Source organism: Symphodus melops (assembly GCF_947650265.1).
Source record: "Symphodus melops genome assembly, chromosome: 6".
NCBI lineage: Eukaryota > Metazoa > Chordata > Actinopteri > Labriformes > Labridae > Symphodus > Symphodus melops.
In genome coordinates this window covers 5,658,496-5,678,252 of record NC_136696.1, presented here as the reverse complement: position 1 = coordinate 5,678,252, position 19,757 = coordinate 5,658,496, and the positions used below count along the sequence as shown (strand labels likewise).

The following is a 19,757-nucleotide window of genomic DNA, read 5'->3' as shown; positions in this document are numbered from 1 at the left end:
GTTTGCAAGTAAGCACTGCTAACTTCTTCATCACCATGCTGCTAACCTATCAAGCTTACAAAAACTTCAACAAACAAAGTAAAACATTTTAGAAAATGGTTAAATTAAAAAAAAGGTAAACATTGCTTACCTTTTCCCTTTTTTCAGAGAATGTTGTATTACGCAGTCCTGTCAAAAATATTGCATTCAAATCAAAGCAGGAAACAAGGTAACAATAACGTGTCAATTTAAAATCTGAATTTGCAAGTAATACATAACGGATCATCATTAATATGAAGAAAGCATCATGTGCTTTTACAAATATACTTTTATAGAATTACTATTGGCACAACATTGTTTTTTGTAAACTAATTTCTAAAATGTGTAACACATGTTACTGGTCCAGTGAGAAGCAGAAGGTGGCCTCACCACAAGCTGAATGTCCACTGGTCCTCCACCACACACTCTGAAGCTCTACCCCTGCTCCTTATATACGGCCTGGTTTGCTTACAAAGCAAAGCTCCAAGGAGGCTATCCACCAAATATGGTAAGATAGACAGCTGAGTCTTAAGGAGTTTTAAATATTTAACCTGTGTTGGTAAGTAGCTGTCGAGTCATTTTTAAAAACGTATTTAGAACACTTATAACAAACACAAAAATGGGTTTAAGCATAAAAACATGCAAAGGGAGATTGAGGAATAATAAATCACTTCACTTTGTGGTTTTAAGAGTTTAAATATTCTTCCTTTATAGTTTCGTTAGGCCAATAAAATCCTTTTTGTTCAATCTTAATTTTAAAGGAGGATACATCAAGGATTCATGGATACACATTCTGAATCGCTTCCATCATTTCAAACTGACGAGGAACTCGTAACTTTCGTGAAGGGCTAAAGAATTTTTCAAGCACTTTTTTGTGCATATTTAGTAATTTTTTTCATTCAAATAAACCTGGTTGTTCTGAAGTGACCAGAAAGGAGCTGGCGATGATCTTTTTATCCATATCAGGATACCAGTGTCCCCCCCTTTCTCTTTTTTTTACATAACATGATGCCCGTTTTAAAAGCTAATGACATCCTTGATATAATTGTTTTTTTGTTCACGTTAATGTTACAATTAAAATGCCATGGTAAATGTTCTCCTTTCAACTTTTTAAACAAATAAATATTTTTTAACATCCTCCAATCTCAGAGTTACAGTTGTCCTCTCGCTTGAGCTGCAATGACAAATATTCTAAGACTCAGTTTGTAAGTCTGTAAGACACATTTGTTAAGGGGGCCATCTGTTAAACTCCATGTAATCTGAGTAGTTTAAGGTTGCAGTGTGGAGGTGAAAGTAGTTGGCATGTTGTCAAAAGGGGGAGGGTTAAGTCTTGGTTACTGATCAAAATTGACTACTGCTTAAAATGAGATATTCTGCAAGTGTTAACATGATTGTTCTGCTCCCTTTTTTCTTTGCTCAACACAATGTCACTAAATATGTTTTTTTTTTATTGGATTCCTTTGCATACAAAATCAGTACAGAAAATGTGTAAGTTGTTTGTTCTAAATATTAAGAAAAAGGTTCAGATTCATCTTCAAAATATGAATGTTACAATGACAAAGTTATCACTACAACTAATAAAAATACAATAATAACATTATATTGTATTGTGCTCCTCTGGAAGGATTTTATTTGAAATCAAAATCAAATGTTTGCCTACAAGGTCTGTTAAAAAATGTCTTTATGTTAAACAACCAGCTCAAATGGAGCTCATCTCCAAATAAATATGCATATTGTACTTAATTTTAACATGATAAGTATACTTAATATGCAAATTCAATTGAAGATGATTTGATGTTCAGGGGACAGTGTGCCTCGATAAGGGTTGCAGTGGCTGATTGATGGCTCAAGCAAAGTCCTCCCACTCCAGGGTTTACCTCATTTGGTCAGATGCCAAAGCCATCGTATTGGGGCTGCGTTTAGGAGAAACAGAGAAGTGTTTCTATTTTTGTGGTATAGATTCTAACATTTTTACCTTATCATGTATGCTCACCCAACATGATTATTATTTTCTCTGAATTTAAGAAGGAATCTTGGGCAGAATCATTGTTAATTAAACAATGAAAGCTCTTTGTTTGACTTTCTTAATTAATTCTGTTAATTCCCCCTAGTAATACACCAATATGAGGAAAAGCAGAAGCTTTTTCAATTTGTTCAAGTCAGTACGCAGTGAGTATAAATCCATGAATCCTTCAGAATTGTAATAAACATGTGTTGACATTTTATATTATGTGTTTTCTTGAAACTCTCGTAACATATGTTGTAAAGCATCTTATTACGCAGGCTCACTGTAATAGGATATGTGTTGGAGTACTGAGAAGAGCGAGAAAAGCTTGGAGGTCAGAGATCAGGTGGTGTACTGTGGTGGAGGCAGTTTTGACACTGAAGGCAGTTGTTGAAGCTTCTGTAAAAAGCTCATCCACTTATTAGTTACCAAATTGAGATAGAACAGCGTGTAAGATCTTTGACCAATCATGGCATAAGCTATTTATGACCCCCTCAAAAATATGATATAAAGGGGGTGACTACCCACCAAAATCAGATGGGTAACCAGCACAGAGAGAGAGAGCATCTTGTTTGTCAGGTTCCCCTGAAAGTACTTACAAATCAACAGAGCGGGACACTCGCTTTTTGCTGTAAAGGCCCACAACCAACTCATATTTAACTACTTATTTTGGACATAATAACATTTACTCAATATTTTTGTGGATCGTAGAAAAAGAAAACCATTGCTTTACTCTCTGAAGAGGACACTGGCTTTTCTGCTAAGCAATGAGAGGCACACAGGACCAGCAGACACTGCTTTAAAACTGAAATCTTAATAAACTGATATCAAACACAATCGACTAACCACTGATGCACCATGGGGATGTGATGTACGCAGGCAAAAGATGTCCAATGTCCATGCAAAGGATCTGCTTCTTTTTTTTGGGGGGGGGGGGTTGCTTTGTACTTTACTGTGCTTGAACTTCATTCAAGTTTTTGCTACTTTTATTTCTAGTCTTTAAATGAAACAGGAGCTATGTGGTGGATATGGAAGCTGGGACTCAACAAGGCATTCTGTGATGTTTCACGTGATCATAACTGACCCCTTTCTTGCCAGATTACAGCTGGACTAAATAACCAGTGCTAGACGGATGGCTCCTACAGCCTGTAAAGCAAAACACACCCTGTGATCCCTATAAAGCCGCTTGTTTGTAATTATTCCTCAGAACCACAAAAAATGAAATGTCAGCACCACTGATTCATTCTCTCTCTCTTGACTAACTCCATAGTGCTCAGAGATGAGAAGCCTTTGGGTTAAACAGGTCCCCTCTGAAGTAGTTGGCAGAGTGCAGAAGCCTGCTGCAAAAACTGCCAACTCTCTTGGACTGTTTGAGGCATCTTATGCTGTTTTGACAGCTTCTCTTGACCATGTTCACCGAATTTTTGTTGCTTAAAGGCTTCATCTTTTCGATACTGACGTTTCCTCTTATTAAAAAAAACGTAGGCTATACTCTGGGGAGGAGGTAGAGAGGGCAGAGGGAGGAACAGACTAGGTGTTTGGGCCAGCCTATTGTTATTAATTATTGTTAATTATTGCTATTGTTTATATCGTTTTCTGTCGCCTCCGCGAGATGCAAGTAATTATTGCCACAGATGCATTTCTCGGCATAACACCGGCCATCCAATTTCTTAAAGGCTTTTATACCGGCGGTATACACCTATTGCCTAAATGTCAATCTAATTGTCTTGCCGGAAACGAATCAAAGAAATCTCTAATCGAAAAAAATGCAGTTACATAAAAACAAGAGTCTCTTCTTTCGTTCCTCCGCAATCTTTTTCAGGCAGCTATTATTTGAATATGAGCTGCTGTACAAAAACGAAACCAAAACTATGCCACCATCACCCTTTAGTTTCGTTTTTATCATAGTAGAAGCGCTGACTGCAGTTGGCATATGCAGAATACGAAATAAGCATATGGTGAGTATTCATGTCATATAATAGTGTGAGCTAACTTTTAATCGATTTTCGAATTAACCGTTCAATGCAGTCTGCTTCTGTTCGGCGGCAGATGAAAGAGTTGATAACCTACCACGCGACAGTTGTTACCTTAAATGACCTCTCTATGCAGATACTGCTGGACAGGACAGACAGCAGAATATCCTGGTAGGGTAAAGCGCAGTGTTATGTTACTCGGTGCAAACAAAGCACTTTGAATTGTAATAGTTTTAAAACGTATTTTTAAAGATTTGTTTTTTGGGCCTTTTTTTTGCCTTTAATGATAGAGGGAGGAAGGTGGATAGAGTCGGAAAGGGGGGAGAGAGTGGGGAGAGACATGCGGGATATGGGCCACAGGCCGGACGCGAACCCGGGCCGCCCGCGCGCGAGGACTGAGCCTCAATACGTGGGGTCGCGCGCACTGCCGCTGCGCCACCGGCGACCCCTTAAAACGTATTTTTAATATAACCATAGTCTTTCAACTAGGCGTAAAAACGTATGAACATTGCTGTATCCTTAAAAACGCCCGCAGCACTCTTGTAAAAGAGTGAAACTATTTGAGAAACAGTTTGTTTTTTAACTACCACAGTATATTACACGAAATATGATATGATATGATATGTAATATCAAAGCGTTTAACTTTCTACGTCAAGAAACGACAAATATATAAATATATTTGTCGTTTCTTGAGTTTGCCATATAAATTTATAAGGCAAATTTAAGATAGGCCTACAAGCCTACCTATGACGCATACTTTGAGTGCGTGAGAAAAGCTATTGTATAGACACCTCAATTAACTTGTTGAAGAAGTAGGATATTGCCTATTAATTAAGTGTTGTATATGTGACGTCATTTGAAGTCACATAAGAGCAGTGGGTTGGCGGGGATGCAGGGGAAATTGACATGCCCAATTCTCCATATCTACATTTTTAACTGTGCTGTCAGGTTACATTTGGTGCACACTTGCAGCCTGTTTTATGTCGACCTTTTCCTTATTTATTGAGATAATAAGGATATAAAGCAGCTCCTACTTGTTTAAATGGTTATGTGTATGTGTTGTTGAAAATTTGACCTCTAGAACTTTACAAATATCTTATGATCAGTTTTATTGGTTTAACATTAGTTCATGTACATGACTTTCACTTTATGTGCAACAGCTGATGGAGGCTGACCATGGATGAGGAGGTTGACCCTGACGAAGATAATGTGAACTTCATCTTAGCTCAGGAATCCTCTGAACTGTTCCACATCCTAAGTATTCAGTCACCTGAAGTTATAATGCAGTTGTTCCAAATGATGCCCAAAGAAGCTGGGTGGAGCTTCAACCATGCAGACTCTTCTGCATCCGCACCAACGCAACACATCAGATCTATGTTGGAGCACTTCAGGTTGGCCAATGCTGCAGAATGTCGCAACTTCCTTCAGAGCATGTGCCTGTTGTGTGAAAATATTCCCATGCACCTGGAGTCAAGGCTCATGTCAGTGGCTGGATATGCAAATAGTGAGTATGAAATGGTGCTGTAAAAGTTTTTAAAAAGGGATGTTTATCCTTGTCTGATATTATGTTGATGCTCAGTGGTAACAGTTTACTATGAGAGAGATTCCTCACTGCCTTTGATCCGAATGAACTAAAGTGTCACGTTGCCTACATGGAGTACAAAACAGACCATAAAAGATGAAACACGTCATTAACAGTGTTGAGAAAAGAACATTATAAAAATGGCATGAAGGATGATAAAGAAAAGGTTATTGGTATGCGCTTTAAAGGGAACTTAAAAAACTAAACTGGTTAAACTTTTTTTTTTTTCTGGTCTAGTTTCCAGAACAGTTTTGAATACATATTAGAAACAGATGTCATATACCGATTAAACTGGATTAACTTGTCTACTGTTAGTTTGTTTAATATTGAAACTGTTTCTACACGTGCTTTTTAGTTGAAGAAAAAAAACAACACTTTGCTGTTAAAACAAACCTTTCCAAGTGGGACTGTGCTTCTGGTTTTTCATCCTTACTTGTATGACATTTTTCTCTAACACGATAGATGCCTTGCATTATTTAGTTCACTAAATGGTTCTGCATGCATTTGTGAAATCAATAGATATCTGCTTGCCTATGTTAGTATAAAAAAAAAACATTGGTTTGTGCTCGGCTTGGATAACAGTATGTTTCTCTGTGTGTTACTTGGCAGCTGATCTCACACAGTGTCCAGCCACAGAGCCAGAGTCTCACAGTAACACAGGTTGGTAAATGTCTGTTTATCATTCTTTCTGTTGGCAAAATATAGACAGTGTGTCTGCTTATTTCATTGTTAGAAAATTATAAATCGTACTTGTGCTCAGCTACACTCCCATACGTGACCAGAAAAACAATGTGTTGACTTGTTGTGTTTTATTTACTTTCATACACATCCAGTCATTTTTGATCCCATCGATCAGTACTCTCGAAACTGTTTTTCCCCTTTCCTTGCATCTCCTGTGTATGTGTGCATGTTGAGCAAACCCAAAGCAGCTCAAGAGCTAGTCAAGTCATCCTACGTTGTCAGATTGTTGGTAAAAGTTGTTTCTCTTCATTTTGAATTACTTTTATGACGGGTATCGTTTTCATTGTAGTGCCCCTCAGCAGGCGCTGCAATGAAACTTAAATCATGTTCGGAAAAGTGAAAGTGAAAATCAGTTAGTCTAGCATTGATGTGCTCAGTGAATCTTCTGTTGTCTTTTGTTTCACTGTGGGAATCCCCAGAATCTCCTGCTGTTTGAGGAAGTAAAAGTGAGGTCTTGTAATAGTTATGCAACATAGGCAGCATTGTTGCAGTGCACTTGATAGCATTGGTCATTTTGAATGTTGTTCAGTTTGCTTTTACTGACTTGTCTGGTACGTGTGTTTGTGTGTTTTTTTTTCTGCAATAAAGTTGCTCAGGAATATTCTAAGTCTGGTGACAAGACGGAGGAGTCATCTTCGCCTTCTTCATTGCAGCAGCTCATCAAACGCCCGCGGATTGGTAAAACACACATCCAACCCTTCATCTAGTTGCATTGCAGCTACATTTTCACTGACAAATGAAACTTTAAAATGGCCATTCACAATTTAAAGTTGTGGGTTCAAATATTGCAGAGTTGCCTCTGCAGCCTAGTTGATCTTTGCGGCCCTGTAACAAAAACGCTATGTACTGCTATAGTTTTCCCTTTCCCTGTTCTTTTACTAAAGCTGTATATACATTAACAAGCACATACATTACTTCATGAAGGTGTCCTTTATTACTTTTCTTAAAAGATGTATTATGTATAAATATGTTATGTGATTGTGTTCTGTTTGTCTACCAAGTGAGAGAGTAGAGACAGAGAAAGAGACATCCCTTTACCCAGTTCACTCAATGAAATAAATGTTGCCTGTCACTCTGGTGAAGACGTAACCATTTACAAGCAAAATGATTTTATGCAGACATTACAAACCAAAGGATGTTTTCATACCAGACTGTTGTGTTAATGTGAGAGTACTCTAGGCATCTCAGCCATGTTGATCTTTTAGTACTAGGTATTCAATTACCAGGGTTAATGCAGCACACTCATCTTTACTGCTGAGCCAAAACCAGCTGGCTAAAAAAAACTTGGAACCAACTGCCTGTGCATTTCCTGCAAAAGACAAACACCTGATTGAGCATTTTCATTTGGCTGTGAGGGTTTAGTATTTACTGAGTTATTTTATTCGAACGACACACTCTTTAAGGACAATTAAAGTCTATCTTTTACTTTAAAAAATAAATGATTGTTGTGTATGTGAGTTGTATGTCTTACATAGGAACAGAAAATTCCTGTATTACAGGGAATTCTAAAGTGTTGGATAAAACATGTCTGGACTTTGATTCCTCCACAGATCACTGGGAGCAGTTCATCGTTTCAGTGAGGAGTTTATTGCTGAGGAGGTGGGAGCGACACCGCAAGCCCCTGGTGCAGGATGTTGAACTTGAGAATGTGTGGGTAAGCCCGAGAACATCAAACAGAGGCAGAGACAGACCGGATCAAACCCCTGGATCCACAGACAAAGGGAGCAAAACACCAGGTCAGTAGAAATTCTTCCTCTGATTTTAGACCAGGAATATATTTAAGAGTCAATTTGAAGTTACTTAGAGCTGAAATATTTGTTTGAATCATATCATTTAAATACAGTTTAATGTATGGCACTTCAACAAAGATCTACTGTTGTTAAGCTTTTTTACGTCCACATTGCATCTGCAACATGATAATATTTGTGTTACGACACATTGTTGAGGAAGGGCGCACTAAACCTAGGCAAAGTGCTTAAGCATGATTGTCCCCACGCCTCCCCATGTGGGGGAGGGGTGGGGACAATCATTTTATTTTTTAATGTTATCAACATAAGCAGGCACAGTACACTCAAATGTTCTCTTAAAATCCAGTGTATCAGTCACACTTTGAATACCTATTATTTCATCTTAAAAGTTGGATGAGTCTTATACACAGGACTGATATCAATCAATCAATCAATCTTTATTTATATAGCGTCAATTCATAACAGGCGTTATCTCGAGACACTTTACAAAAGCAGGTAAAGGACCTTACTTTTACCTTTGACCTTATTTTTTTGTATTTTGTGTTACATTTTTGATCTTTATTTTGTACTATTATTGTATATGCTGCTGGAACCTAAATTTCCTGAGGGAGTCATCCCAAAGGATCAATAAAGTTTAGTCTAAGTCTAAGTCTAAGTCTAAGTCTTACTGTTTGTCTGTTAACATTAACAAAAGAGCAGGTAACAAGACCATGCTCATTGTTATGTTTACAAAAAGCAGGTAAAGGACCTTACTTATGGCTATATTACAAGAGCCCAGCTTAATCCGTCATAGCATGGCAAGAAAAAACTTCCTTTTAACAGGCAGAAATCTTCAGCAGACCCGGGCTCATGACAGAACAGCCATCTGCTAAACTGTGCTGGGCTTGAAAATGGGATGGGGGAGATGGGACAAGATGCAGAAAGAAGAATAGGATAGGTTGGGGGGGGGGGGGGGGGTCTGGGCAGGCCGTCCTCGGGGGTGGGTGGGTTGTTTGGGCAGGCCATCCTCACCAACAGTCCCAAGGAACCTGAGAGAGCTCAGGAGCTCCCAGAAAAAGGAGAGGTTAGAATATAAAGATAGTGACAAGCAGTAATAAGATATGAAAGCTGGGAGAGAAAGAGGGAGAGAGAGATAAGAGATCCTGGTGCCAGTTCCCCCGGTAGTCTAGGCCTATAGCAGCATAACTATGAGCTGGTCCTAAGCCAGCCCTAACTATAAGATTTATCAAAAAGAAAAGTTTTAAGTATTATACCAGTATAAAAAGCTGACACATGCGCCTTCAGCAGAACCCATCATTAATGCGCACAACCAGATTTCTTTCTCTCTCAGAGAGACCTTCAAAATAATGTTGATCTTAAATACAGGTGCGACTTATGTTCCAGATTTTAAGGTAATTGTTAAGTCAGTTAGGTCGCAATCAGCATAGCCATTCCAGGACTTGCACACAGTTAAAATGCCAGAAAAAAAGAAGAGCTGGCTCAGGCATTTGATCCCAACTAGGACTTGTTCACTTATTTCAGTTGGCTTTATTGGCTGATGGGAAACAGGCAGAGGGAGCTAATGTTGGCCTGGAGGCTAGAGCGAACCGGAGTGATTGAATGTATATACATTGACTGACATTATATCCTTGGAGGAGCCTTTCACCAGGAGTTTTAGGGGCATTACACATTGCCACAGTCTTTACCCTGTTTAGCCTCTGCCGTGACAGATCAGGGGCAGAATGACTTTGCTGCACCATTTCATGCATGTGTTACACACTGCATTTGTTGGATGTAAATATCCTGCCCTGAACTGCAATGTGTAAGTGGCAACTTCATTCATGCAAAAACTGACAGAGTGAAATTAAGAGAACTTTAAACAAATGCATCTACTATTGTTCTGCCTTCTCTTTCTGACATGATGCTTCCCGTCTCATGAATACTTTTGAATCTGCTATACAAGAACTAAACGTTCATTCAATGATTCATTATTCACTCAACTTAGAGCCTGATGTGGATTTTGGGTCTATTGAGGCCAGAGTGACTTTGGAGACCTTCCTCCAAGGATGTGTAGGAAAGGTGACAGTTCTCCTCGGCCAGCCTGGATCAGGAAAAACTCTGCTGATGTCTCGTTTAGGACAGCAGTGGGCACATGGACTAGTAAGTCTACATTTTACATAAATGCATTTTACTACCTAACCCTTTCATTCATAGCTTTTTTTCTTGTTTACCAAACGTTTTTGCGAAATATATTTCACATTTCATTTATATTCTCTTTTTCATTCTTCCCTCTCTTTACTCAAACTTCCTCTTCTCTTTCTCTCTGGTCATCCAGGGCCCCATCCCTTCATCCTCCCTCTTCATTCTGCTAGAGTTCCGTCAGCTCGGCCTACTGTCCCGCCCTCTGTCCCTATTCGATCTGCTCTTCCATCACTACATCTCTCCAACAGAAGACGCTGATGAAAAGGTAGGCTGGAGCTAAAACAAAAGAAAATCGTCACGCAGGATGTCAGTTTAAACATTTGTTTCCTTTCGGAGAGACCTTCAAAAACAAGGTGCGTCTGAAATACCGGTGCACCTTAAATTCCTTATTCACGGTAAATGAAACTGCTCTGCTGTTGTTGTGATAGAGTAGGTGGCCAGTACAGGTGGAAACACCACATGCTCCTAACTAAATCAGGATATGAACTGTGACTGTTATCACTATATAGCAATGGAAGATGTTTTTTTTTTTTTCTCGAAACTTTATTTATTTATTCTTTTCAAATACGTCATACACTGTATATTGCGGTAAAATGGCATGACGGTATGGTATTATGAAATAGTGCACACATTGCTGTCCTAACCACCTTTCTTTTTTCGATGTAGAAGTCGAGGAAAAGAAAAAGTTATTGTAACAGCATACCAAATCTTTATTTTAGTGATACTGGTTATTATGCTATCAATAACATTTGTTGTCCTCATACTTTGTACAGTCAGATAACTACATAAGGACAACCAAAACAAATGCACTAAGGCTAGTCAAGGGTTGATTGTTGAATTTCAACAAATTGTTTCTGAACCTATTTATTTTATGATTTTTAATAATTTTAATGCTATGTTACAAAAAATAATGCCAAAAATATATGAGGCCAGTTGGCCACTATTGTTTATCTTTAAATCCTCCATCAAACAAAAACTAGTATGTTATCTAACTCCTGTACTGTGACTTTTTTTTCCCAACTAAAGCCAGATAGAACCAATCACAAGATATAATACGGGACATATTGTTCGGATGAATTTGATTAGCTTCTTACTTTTGTAAAAGCTTTTTCATTTTTTGAAAAATAAGTAAACGCCCATGAGTGCAAGATGTTTTATCAGACATTTGAAATGTTTCAGATGGGACAGTACTCAGAAAATGCTCTGTTGAATAGATTTGGTAGGTAAATGAACATTTCACAAAGGAAAAAGCATGTCTCATTTCATGAGAACTTTTAGTTCACCTTGGTGAAATGTCTCATCTGTTTGTTATATTTACATTCACGATATATTGTTTTGCTTCTGGGCAGCAAGCAATTGTGGACTACCTCCTTTCCAACCCGGAGCAAAGCTGTTGGGTGCTGGATGGTTACGATGAGTTTCACATCAAACTCAACAAACCCGAGGTGCAAAGAGAGCCATGGGACCCAGCTGAACCTCTGCTTGTCAGTGACCTCATCTCAGGGCTGTTAAATCATCAGCTTCTTCCAGGGTGCACCGTGGTGGTCACCTGCCGTATACGGGATGTCCTGGATTTAGAAGGCTGGATTGAATCAGATAAAGTGGGTCAGCTGGTGGGGTGGGACTGCCAAGAGGTCAAGAAGTATGTGCACAACTTCTTTGATGTAAAAGGTAAAAACGTTCATTATTTTTATTTGTTTGTATTATGATAAATGTAATTCTGCAGAGTCAGCTTAAACACACAGCAGTGCACTGTTTAACCCTTAGCTCAGTAGCAACTTAAACATTCTTCTTCTGTCTAAATGATCTTGACTAATATTTATATTCAGTGTACATCAGCACTATGTGGACCAGTTGGGTTTGGTAACGGTATCTAAAGTTTAGTTGGCTTTGGCGTAACTCTGGTAGATTAAACTTGAAGCAAGCATTGAATGTGTCAGCCAGTTTGGAAAAAAAAATGTTTAGGGTTGAAATGATAAAATCCAACTTCCTCACTTGCATTTCGATATAGGCCTTACAAGCCTTCGCACGTGTTGGAAGTTATTGGTGTTGACCTCTGCTCACTTTGAAGTTAACGTGAGGTGAATTAAAACTTACAAGGACAGTGAGGGGAGATGTCAATCATACTCAGTCTGGACACACCCAGTCTGTCATAATAGATAAAAAAATACATATTGTTACATCTTGAATTTGATAAGGCCTATGTATGTGTACCAGTGGATCGTTACAGAAATCTGCAGACGTTAGCCTTTTCGGCCATCGACTGGTTTGAGCATCTATCAGCTTCTGTTTCGCTCTCAGATCCACACGCATGAACTGTGTCATGCAGTGTGCACAGGGAGTGATCTTGCACCAGGCCTCATTATCAAATGGTCCGTGCTGTCTATATGCAGGTGTGCACTCCCTCTCTGTCTTTCTCTCTCTAAGATTAGACAGTACATTACTGTATGTTGATTCAGTATTTAATGTCTGATGTCTTATATATGTCTAATATTCTTTGGTTATGTTTGGAGATACTATAGGTGAATGCATATTGATCATTAAGGCAAGATATACTAACGTCTTTTAAGATGGTTAACTGTCACCAAGTCAGAGAGAGAGAGAGGCGATGAGGATTGACTTTGGCTTTGCAGGCCTTCACATGTTTCAAGTTATTGGTGTTGACCTCTGCTCAGCTTGAGTCTGCCTCAGCTATGTCTGGTATTAGACATAAAGTGCAATAAAACTAACAAGGAAAGTATGGATGGATGTCAGTCATGCTCAGCCTGAACACACCTACACAATCGTGAACTTGGCAGATCAATAAGAGAGAACAAATCTATGTTGGTCTGTCTTACAATTGTTTAAACTTAAACATAGTTGCACTAATGCCAGCGGCTGCTTAAAAAAGCATGCATTAGCATTACAGCATCCGGCAGTGTATTTTTGCAATATACTGAAGATAAAAAAAATGTTTTTGAAACCTTGTTTTTGAAAACGGCTCATAAAATGTACTGTATGTCTCCACTACATATGTCTCTCAGCTGACCGAGGTCTTGGGGTGAAGGCAGCTGATCTCCTTCTCTCAAATCAACATCTCCTTGCAATGTCATCTGTCCCGGCCCTCTGCAACATATGCTGCATCTGTCTGAAGCATTTACTGCTGGAAGAGAGAGTCCCAGGAGAAACACAGATACCAGAGGAAAGTGGAAGCGAATTAAAAGGAGGACAGAGTTCACGAGAAGGGAAAGGAGCAGAGGACAGTGGAGGAAGGAGTCACGCGGAAATGCAAGATCACCAAGGAAGAAGACAAAGTGTTGAAGAAAGGTTAGATAGGATTAATGGCAGAGCTCAGCTGCCTCTCACACAAGCTCAGATACCTTCCACCCTTACCCAGGTCTACCTCACTGTTCTTAGTGCTTTTCTGAGCCATGACCCTGAGAAAGAAGGAAAAAAAGACAAGCTGAAAAACACAAGACCTTACCAGAGGTGAGTTAAACTGAGGTAGTGTACATACAATCACCCTACTATAGAATATTAATACATCAGATTGACAAGTGTGATTTGTCACTCTTTTGTTCTTTGGAGTAATCTGTAGATGAGTGCCGCTGATAGGAGCAGGACTATAAACATGTCTTCGCTCTGTCCTCTGAGGCACAAGTCACGATTAAAGTCACTTCTTCCTCACACGCTCAAAAAATGTGCAATCTGAAAATGACAAGGTGATAATTCTGTCAACCTGCCAATCCACCTGACTTCTGGTTATTCTTTTTTACAGAGGGTTTGAATCAATAAAAAATCCCAAGTCCTTTGTAAAAGGAGTCAAGCTTAAAAATAAAACTGTAGCAGAAACATTAAAGCTTTGTGGATTTGTGCATATTAGCCCTCAATTTGAATTTTTACATGATCTTTGAGATGCTTATACAAATGCAGTGAATATTTTTTGTGGTTCAGTAACCATCACATTAAAATGAATACATGTTCTGTTTTGCCTCCTTGTGTAGTGTTGCTTGCACCCTGAGTCAGTATCAATCTGAGCTGTGTGAGCTGAGTCATCTGGCTTGGAAAGGCTTAGAGGACAGCAAGATCCTGTTCATGGAAGACGAGATTCCCCAACCTGTTTTGGAGTTGTCTATCAGGACGGGGCTCTTTTCACAGGTCAGACATGGTTATACAGCATGCTGAAATGCTCTTTACATGTGCATGTGCAAGGAGTCTGATATTTGTAATTGGAGAAGGTAGGGTTTCAGCTGGAAGTGAGGTTGTGTGTGCTCTCTAGGATTAACAGCAAGGCCTTACGTTTTCTCAAGAGTGTGTACCCTGTATGTTTTTGTCTGTCTCAGAAATATTGTACAATATCCTATGCAAGGAAATGTTAAATGTGGATTGGAGGAGGCAATGATCGAACAGCCAGAATCTCAGAAACCCCAAAAAAGAAAAGTATTACATATGGTTTGTCACATTTGTGTTTTTGTCAGATGGAGGTCAGGCGCGAGGATGGTATGCTGGTCAACTCCTACTTCTTCATTCATCTGACATTACAGGAGTTTTTGGGGGCAGTCAGGCTAATGGCAAGTCTGGATGTTAGTGACACACAGCTTAAGAAAAGGTAAGGAATAATAATAATTTAAATAACTTTATTTATGTAGCATGTTTCAAAAACCAGTTACAAAGTGCTTACGTTGAAAAAAAGCCAACAATAGTCAAAAGAAATACACAAATCAACAAATAAGTAAAGCAAATGCACAAGTAAATATATAATAATGGGTTTAGAAAGTGAGGAAGGACGTGCAGAAAAGGGATAAGGTTGGATGCAAACCCTAAACCAATTTGATACACTTTGTACATGGGACCCGCAACATCAGATCAGGCCATCCTAGCTGTTTTAAGGTGAGTTTGAAAGAGGACAACAAGTTTGCCTGCATTAAACGTTTTGGAAGGAAGTTTCACAGTGCCAGAAGCACCACTTTTATTTCTATCTATATGATCTATGTGTGGGCAATCAACCGGTGTTATGATGAATGTGGCCGAGGTTATAAATGAAGTATGTGGCGCAGGGGAAAGGAGGAGGATCAGACTGCCGCGGGGGAAAAGGAAAACTCTGCTGCAGCTACTGTTCTGTTCATAGTCTGTGTGATTTAAATGTATTGGATAATAAAAGAACAGAGCGATGAAACACTAGTGAAAGTGTCTGAAAGGTAGACTAAAGATCTTATATCAAAGAAGCAGGCAATAGAAACAAACAAGAACACTGTGCTGCTAACCAAACAATTATTTCCCTTAATGCGCAAGGCAACGGGAGCCTGTTATGTCCAAAAAGCCGTACGATTTTTAGAGCTGGGTCGGACTGAGGTCTGGTTGCTTTCACACCTCAAACGAACCGTACCAGGGTTCGTTTGGAAGCGAACCGAGACCACCTCTTTGGCTGGGTCTCGGTCCGGCTGTTTGGTGCGCACCTGAGTTCGATGGTTTGTATTCACACCTACTCAAAAGGTCCGCACCAGGGTTTTAGTTCGTATCAAGCGAACCAAACAAGTTAGGCGTGAATACACCCTGACACTGAGGTTGTGGGCCTCTTTGCAGACATTATCTGATAGGGCACCCAGACTGGGGTGAGAGATTGTTCATGTTGCTAGGGCTCAGGCCCGAGTGAGAAACATATGAACTTCAGATTTGAAGTCTCTTGGCTCCAAAAAAAATAAATAAAAAAATTAACGTCCAACTTTTGATTTCTGCTAGACAGGACACAATATGTGAATGAACAGAGGTTTTTATTGGGGCAGAGAGATAAGTGTCATCAGCATAACAATGAAATTGTATACCATGACTGTGTAGGATTTGACACAGGGGTAGTATTTAAGCTAAGGGGCCCAAAATAGACTCCCTGGGAGACTCCTAAAGAAAGAGCAGTATAAATGCAGTCTATTGCCACATCACTAATGCCAACTGTGTACTTCAGATGGCTGATTAAGAAATCAAGCAGAAAATCATCACAAACTTTAACAAGAGTTGTCTCTGTGCTATGTTGGGAGCAGAAACCAGATTGACGTTTTTCAAAAATCTGATTGCTGTTCCTAAAAGATACCAGCTCAGTTAACACTGCCTTTCTTCTCTAATATCTGATATGAGAATGGCAGCTTGGAGACTGGGTCTTCAGATTGGTCAAAAAGATGACTAAGTCTGCGATAAAATGTCACCACCTGAGATGTTTCGGTGGCCCTTGATAAGACATCAGCTGGGTCTGAAATTCCCTAAAACAGAAGGATCCAGAGAAGGATTCTTTGAAGGGGGTAGAAAGAAAGATCCGGTGGCCTTTCCACAGTTGGAACATTGGACGCTGTTAATCAGCAGTGACCAGTGCACTTTGCTTGGATGAATTTATTCAGACGTAACTTCAGTGAGCCAAAACCTCAGTTGACCTTTTACAACATTATGACGATACTGTGCATGTCCTTTACATCTCCTTTAAAGGAATCTATCAATTATCAGCTTAGCCAGCTACTGGAAATAGATGTACATGAACATTGCAGCCCGTCCTGGATAACCCAATCTCCAGCATACCAACGAAGAGCTTTGCTCGGCCACATATGCATGAAACTCAATCTCTTTACACCGGTTATTCTCTTCTCTCCTTGAAGCCGTGTGATCTTTGCTTGGAACAAATTATCAGAGAGAAAGGTGGTGCTGTGTTTGCACTGCTACTAAAATAAGCCTTAGCCAGTCATAGTGGAGCTTCAGGAGGTGTTTTATCATTATAGGCTTTAATAGAACCCCGACTGCCAATAGCACATTTTAAGAACAACTTCCTGTATTGATATCCTGAAAGAATGTAATGACAACAAAGAAATTATTCTCATGGGGGATTTCAGTCTTAACTAGGAGGAAAAGTCTAAGAGGAGAAAGTTAAAAGCTGTTACAGACAAATTCCATATATGGCATATGATAAAAGGCCCAATCAGAATCACAAAATGTTCTAGTACACAACTTGATCTCTTTTTCTCCAATAAACCTGAAAGGGTAACAACAATTCATAATTTGAACACTGGTGGCAAGAAAATTAATCCAAAGAAAGATAGCACCACGCCACACAGATGTTTCTGCATACCTAAAAGTAAACAAGACATATTTTACTGTCAGGTGAATAATATAGATAATATGAAATACTACCCTCTAAAAATCTGGACAATAGCTGTCAGCTATTTACATCAAAGATAAATGCTGTCAGAGATAATTTCACTGTGAAAATCTAAAGAAAAAACAGAAACAAAGTCAACCTGCCTTGGTTCAGTGAAAACCTATGGCAACTGATGAAAAGCAGAGACGCTGCTTTAAAAAGGACTATGAAGACCAAAAGATACACAGACATCTTTGCTTACAAACGCTGAAGCAACAAAGTAATTAAGCAACTGAGATTAACTAAATCACATGTTGATCTTTGTGCTGTATTTGCCTCTACGTTTTTTTAACTAATATTTTATTGATTTTTGGTTTAAACAATAAAGAACAAACAACACAGCACAGCGTCAGTGAGATACATGTTCCTAGTTGTAGTACTAAAATGTCTCTTGACATGAAAGTTTGCCTCTACCCTTGAATTCTTTTTGTTTTTATTAAATCTGTTAAGGAGATAGGAAACCATTTCAAATTTGTAGAAGAGAGTATCAAGTTGTATGTTGTGGGACAGGGTTTAGACCAAGTCACAGTCACTGAAGAAGTTAAAAAAAGTAATATGCTCCCTAAGAAACTCAAAAAGCCAAGATGCTTCCCACGTTTTGTTTAGTTTATTAGTTTAGTTGTCAGGGACCATGTACAAACAAAAACATTAATCTCACAGAGAAAAGATGCTTCGTACCAGATTTATAGCAGTTTGATAATTTCCATCTGCAGTCCCTGGGCAGGTCAACACAGAATACATACACAATAAAACATATACATTCACATCATATCACAATACACATATGCTAAGACTCCACATAAACGCTACATTTTAAAAATAATGTTTCCATCATTAAAGTTTAAAATACTGAATAATAACAGAAAATACATGCAGGAAAAATAAAATTAGGACACAGTGTTCATTCAAAACATTCAACTACTCTAATTACCACTATTGCTCATTTAGTAAATCTCTCTATTGCACACATGTTCTTTCTTAATGATTGTGTAACAGGTTTTAAAGTTACAATATGTAGATTTGATTTTGGTTAAAGATTTGATTTTGGTTCGGCTTTGGAGGAAAATGAAACAGTACTCAATAAATGGACAACAATTGTATGTGGTGACAATAAACCCCTTATATTTTGTTGACAGAACTATTTTACATATATACAATTATTTACAATAGTGCACTTTTTAGAACAAGAAAAAAAACACAAAAAGAAGAGTCCATTCAATTCTGAGACTTATTGTTCAGAACAATCAATCAGTCTTTTTTTTTTCCCGGCAGCAGAAGTCCCTACCACACTTGAAGTAGAAAGTAAGTCTGACTTCTGCTCCAGCACAGAGATGTGTCGTCTGATGTTGATTCACAGGATATGGTATGATAGGACAGGATAGGATAGGATACCTGGCCAATTCCTTTAAGTTAGAGGATCAGAGGATCCCCACTCAGCATGGCTCAGTCACTCTTTACATCTGCTTCCACTCTCCGTCTTAGCGTCTGGCCCTTTCACCCACCGGTGTGTGTTTAATTGTCATGGTGACGCAAGTATCGCGAGATGTAGCGCAAGTATCGCGAGATGTAGCGCAAGTATCGCGAGATGTGGCTAACAGGAGTTCACAGCGAGATAAAAAATAAATAAAATAAATACATTTTATTAGCTGGGTTACACCCTCCCCCCTTTAGTTTATGCGCGTCTCGTCGCATGCTATGCGAGTAAAGTGCAAATCTGCTAACGTGGACCAAGAAAGAAGTCCGGGCTTGATGCTTTTTGCAATGCTTCAGTGTACGCGTCAGAAAGACTATGGAATAATGTCTGTACTACCGAAATCAAGGGAGTACCGAGAATGGAGTACTGGAGACGATTTGGTGGGTGTCTATCTCGACCAGTGCGTCTCGGTACGATATTATTGACAGTTTCAGGGGTTACAGCAACATCAGGACTAGTTCTCACAACAGATGAATCAGATTGGCTAAGAGCAGGCGCTTCAGCTGGGGAGGATGGAACGTCAGTCTGCACAGTGTCTGGCAGCATCTCAAGGACCACTTCCTCTGCAGGTGCAAAGCTCTCGAGCCTATTTCCTTCCACAGGAGCATCTGTTGTGTCCTCCACTTCCGAATCGCTTCCCTGAGAGGAACTTGAATCGACTTCAACTTCAGGCTCAGGAGTTTGACTGGCAGTGGAAGGTGGGTTGGGTACAATGTGCTTAGTAGTGCCGATGGGTGATGGAGATACTGGGTCGGCCTGATCTTCATACTCTGTCAGGGACTGATCTGGAAGTAAAGCAACAGGTAACACAGAGCTGTTGTCAACCAAGGCCATTGTACTGGGCTCTTCAGGAGACTGAAGTGAACGAGGCAGAACAAGGC

At 39.3% G+C, this 19,757-nt stretch overlaps 1 protein-coding gene across 1 annotated transcript in view; it reads left to right on the top strand.

Annotated features, from left to right (window-relative positions):
- Nucleotides 1-3,916: 3,916 nt before the first annotated feature.
- nlrc5 (NLR family, CARD domain containing 5) overlaps nt 3,917-19,757 on the top strand; it is a 53,148-nt gene continuing 37,307 nt past the window's right edge. Inside the window, exons 1-11 of the mRNA XM_079345823.1 lie at nt 3,917-3,981; nt 5,158-5,501; nt 6,189-6,239; nt 6,909-6,998; nt 7,871-8,056; nt 10,053-10,207; nt 10,383-10,514; nt 11,599-11,920; nt 13,273-13,717; nt 14,233-14,386; nt 14,707-14,837. Of these exons, the coding sequence (XP_079201949.1) occupies nt 5,174-5,501; nt 6,189-6,239; nt 6,909-6,998; nt 7,871-8,056; nt 10,053-10,207; nt 10,383-10,514; nt 11,599-11,920; nt 13,273-13,717; nt 14,233-14,386; nt 14,707-14,837 (1,994 nt within the window). The 5' untranslated portion in view covers nt 3,917-3,981; nt 5,158-5,173. The remainder of the gene's footprint in view (nt 3,982-5,157; nt 5,502-6,188; nt 6,240-6,908; nt 6,999-7,870; nt 8,057-10,052; nt 10,208-10,382; nt 10,515-11,598; nt 11,921-13,272; nt 13,718-14,232; nt 14,387-14,706; nt 14,838-19,757) is intronic.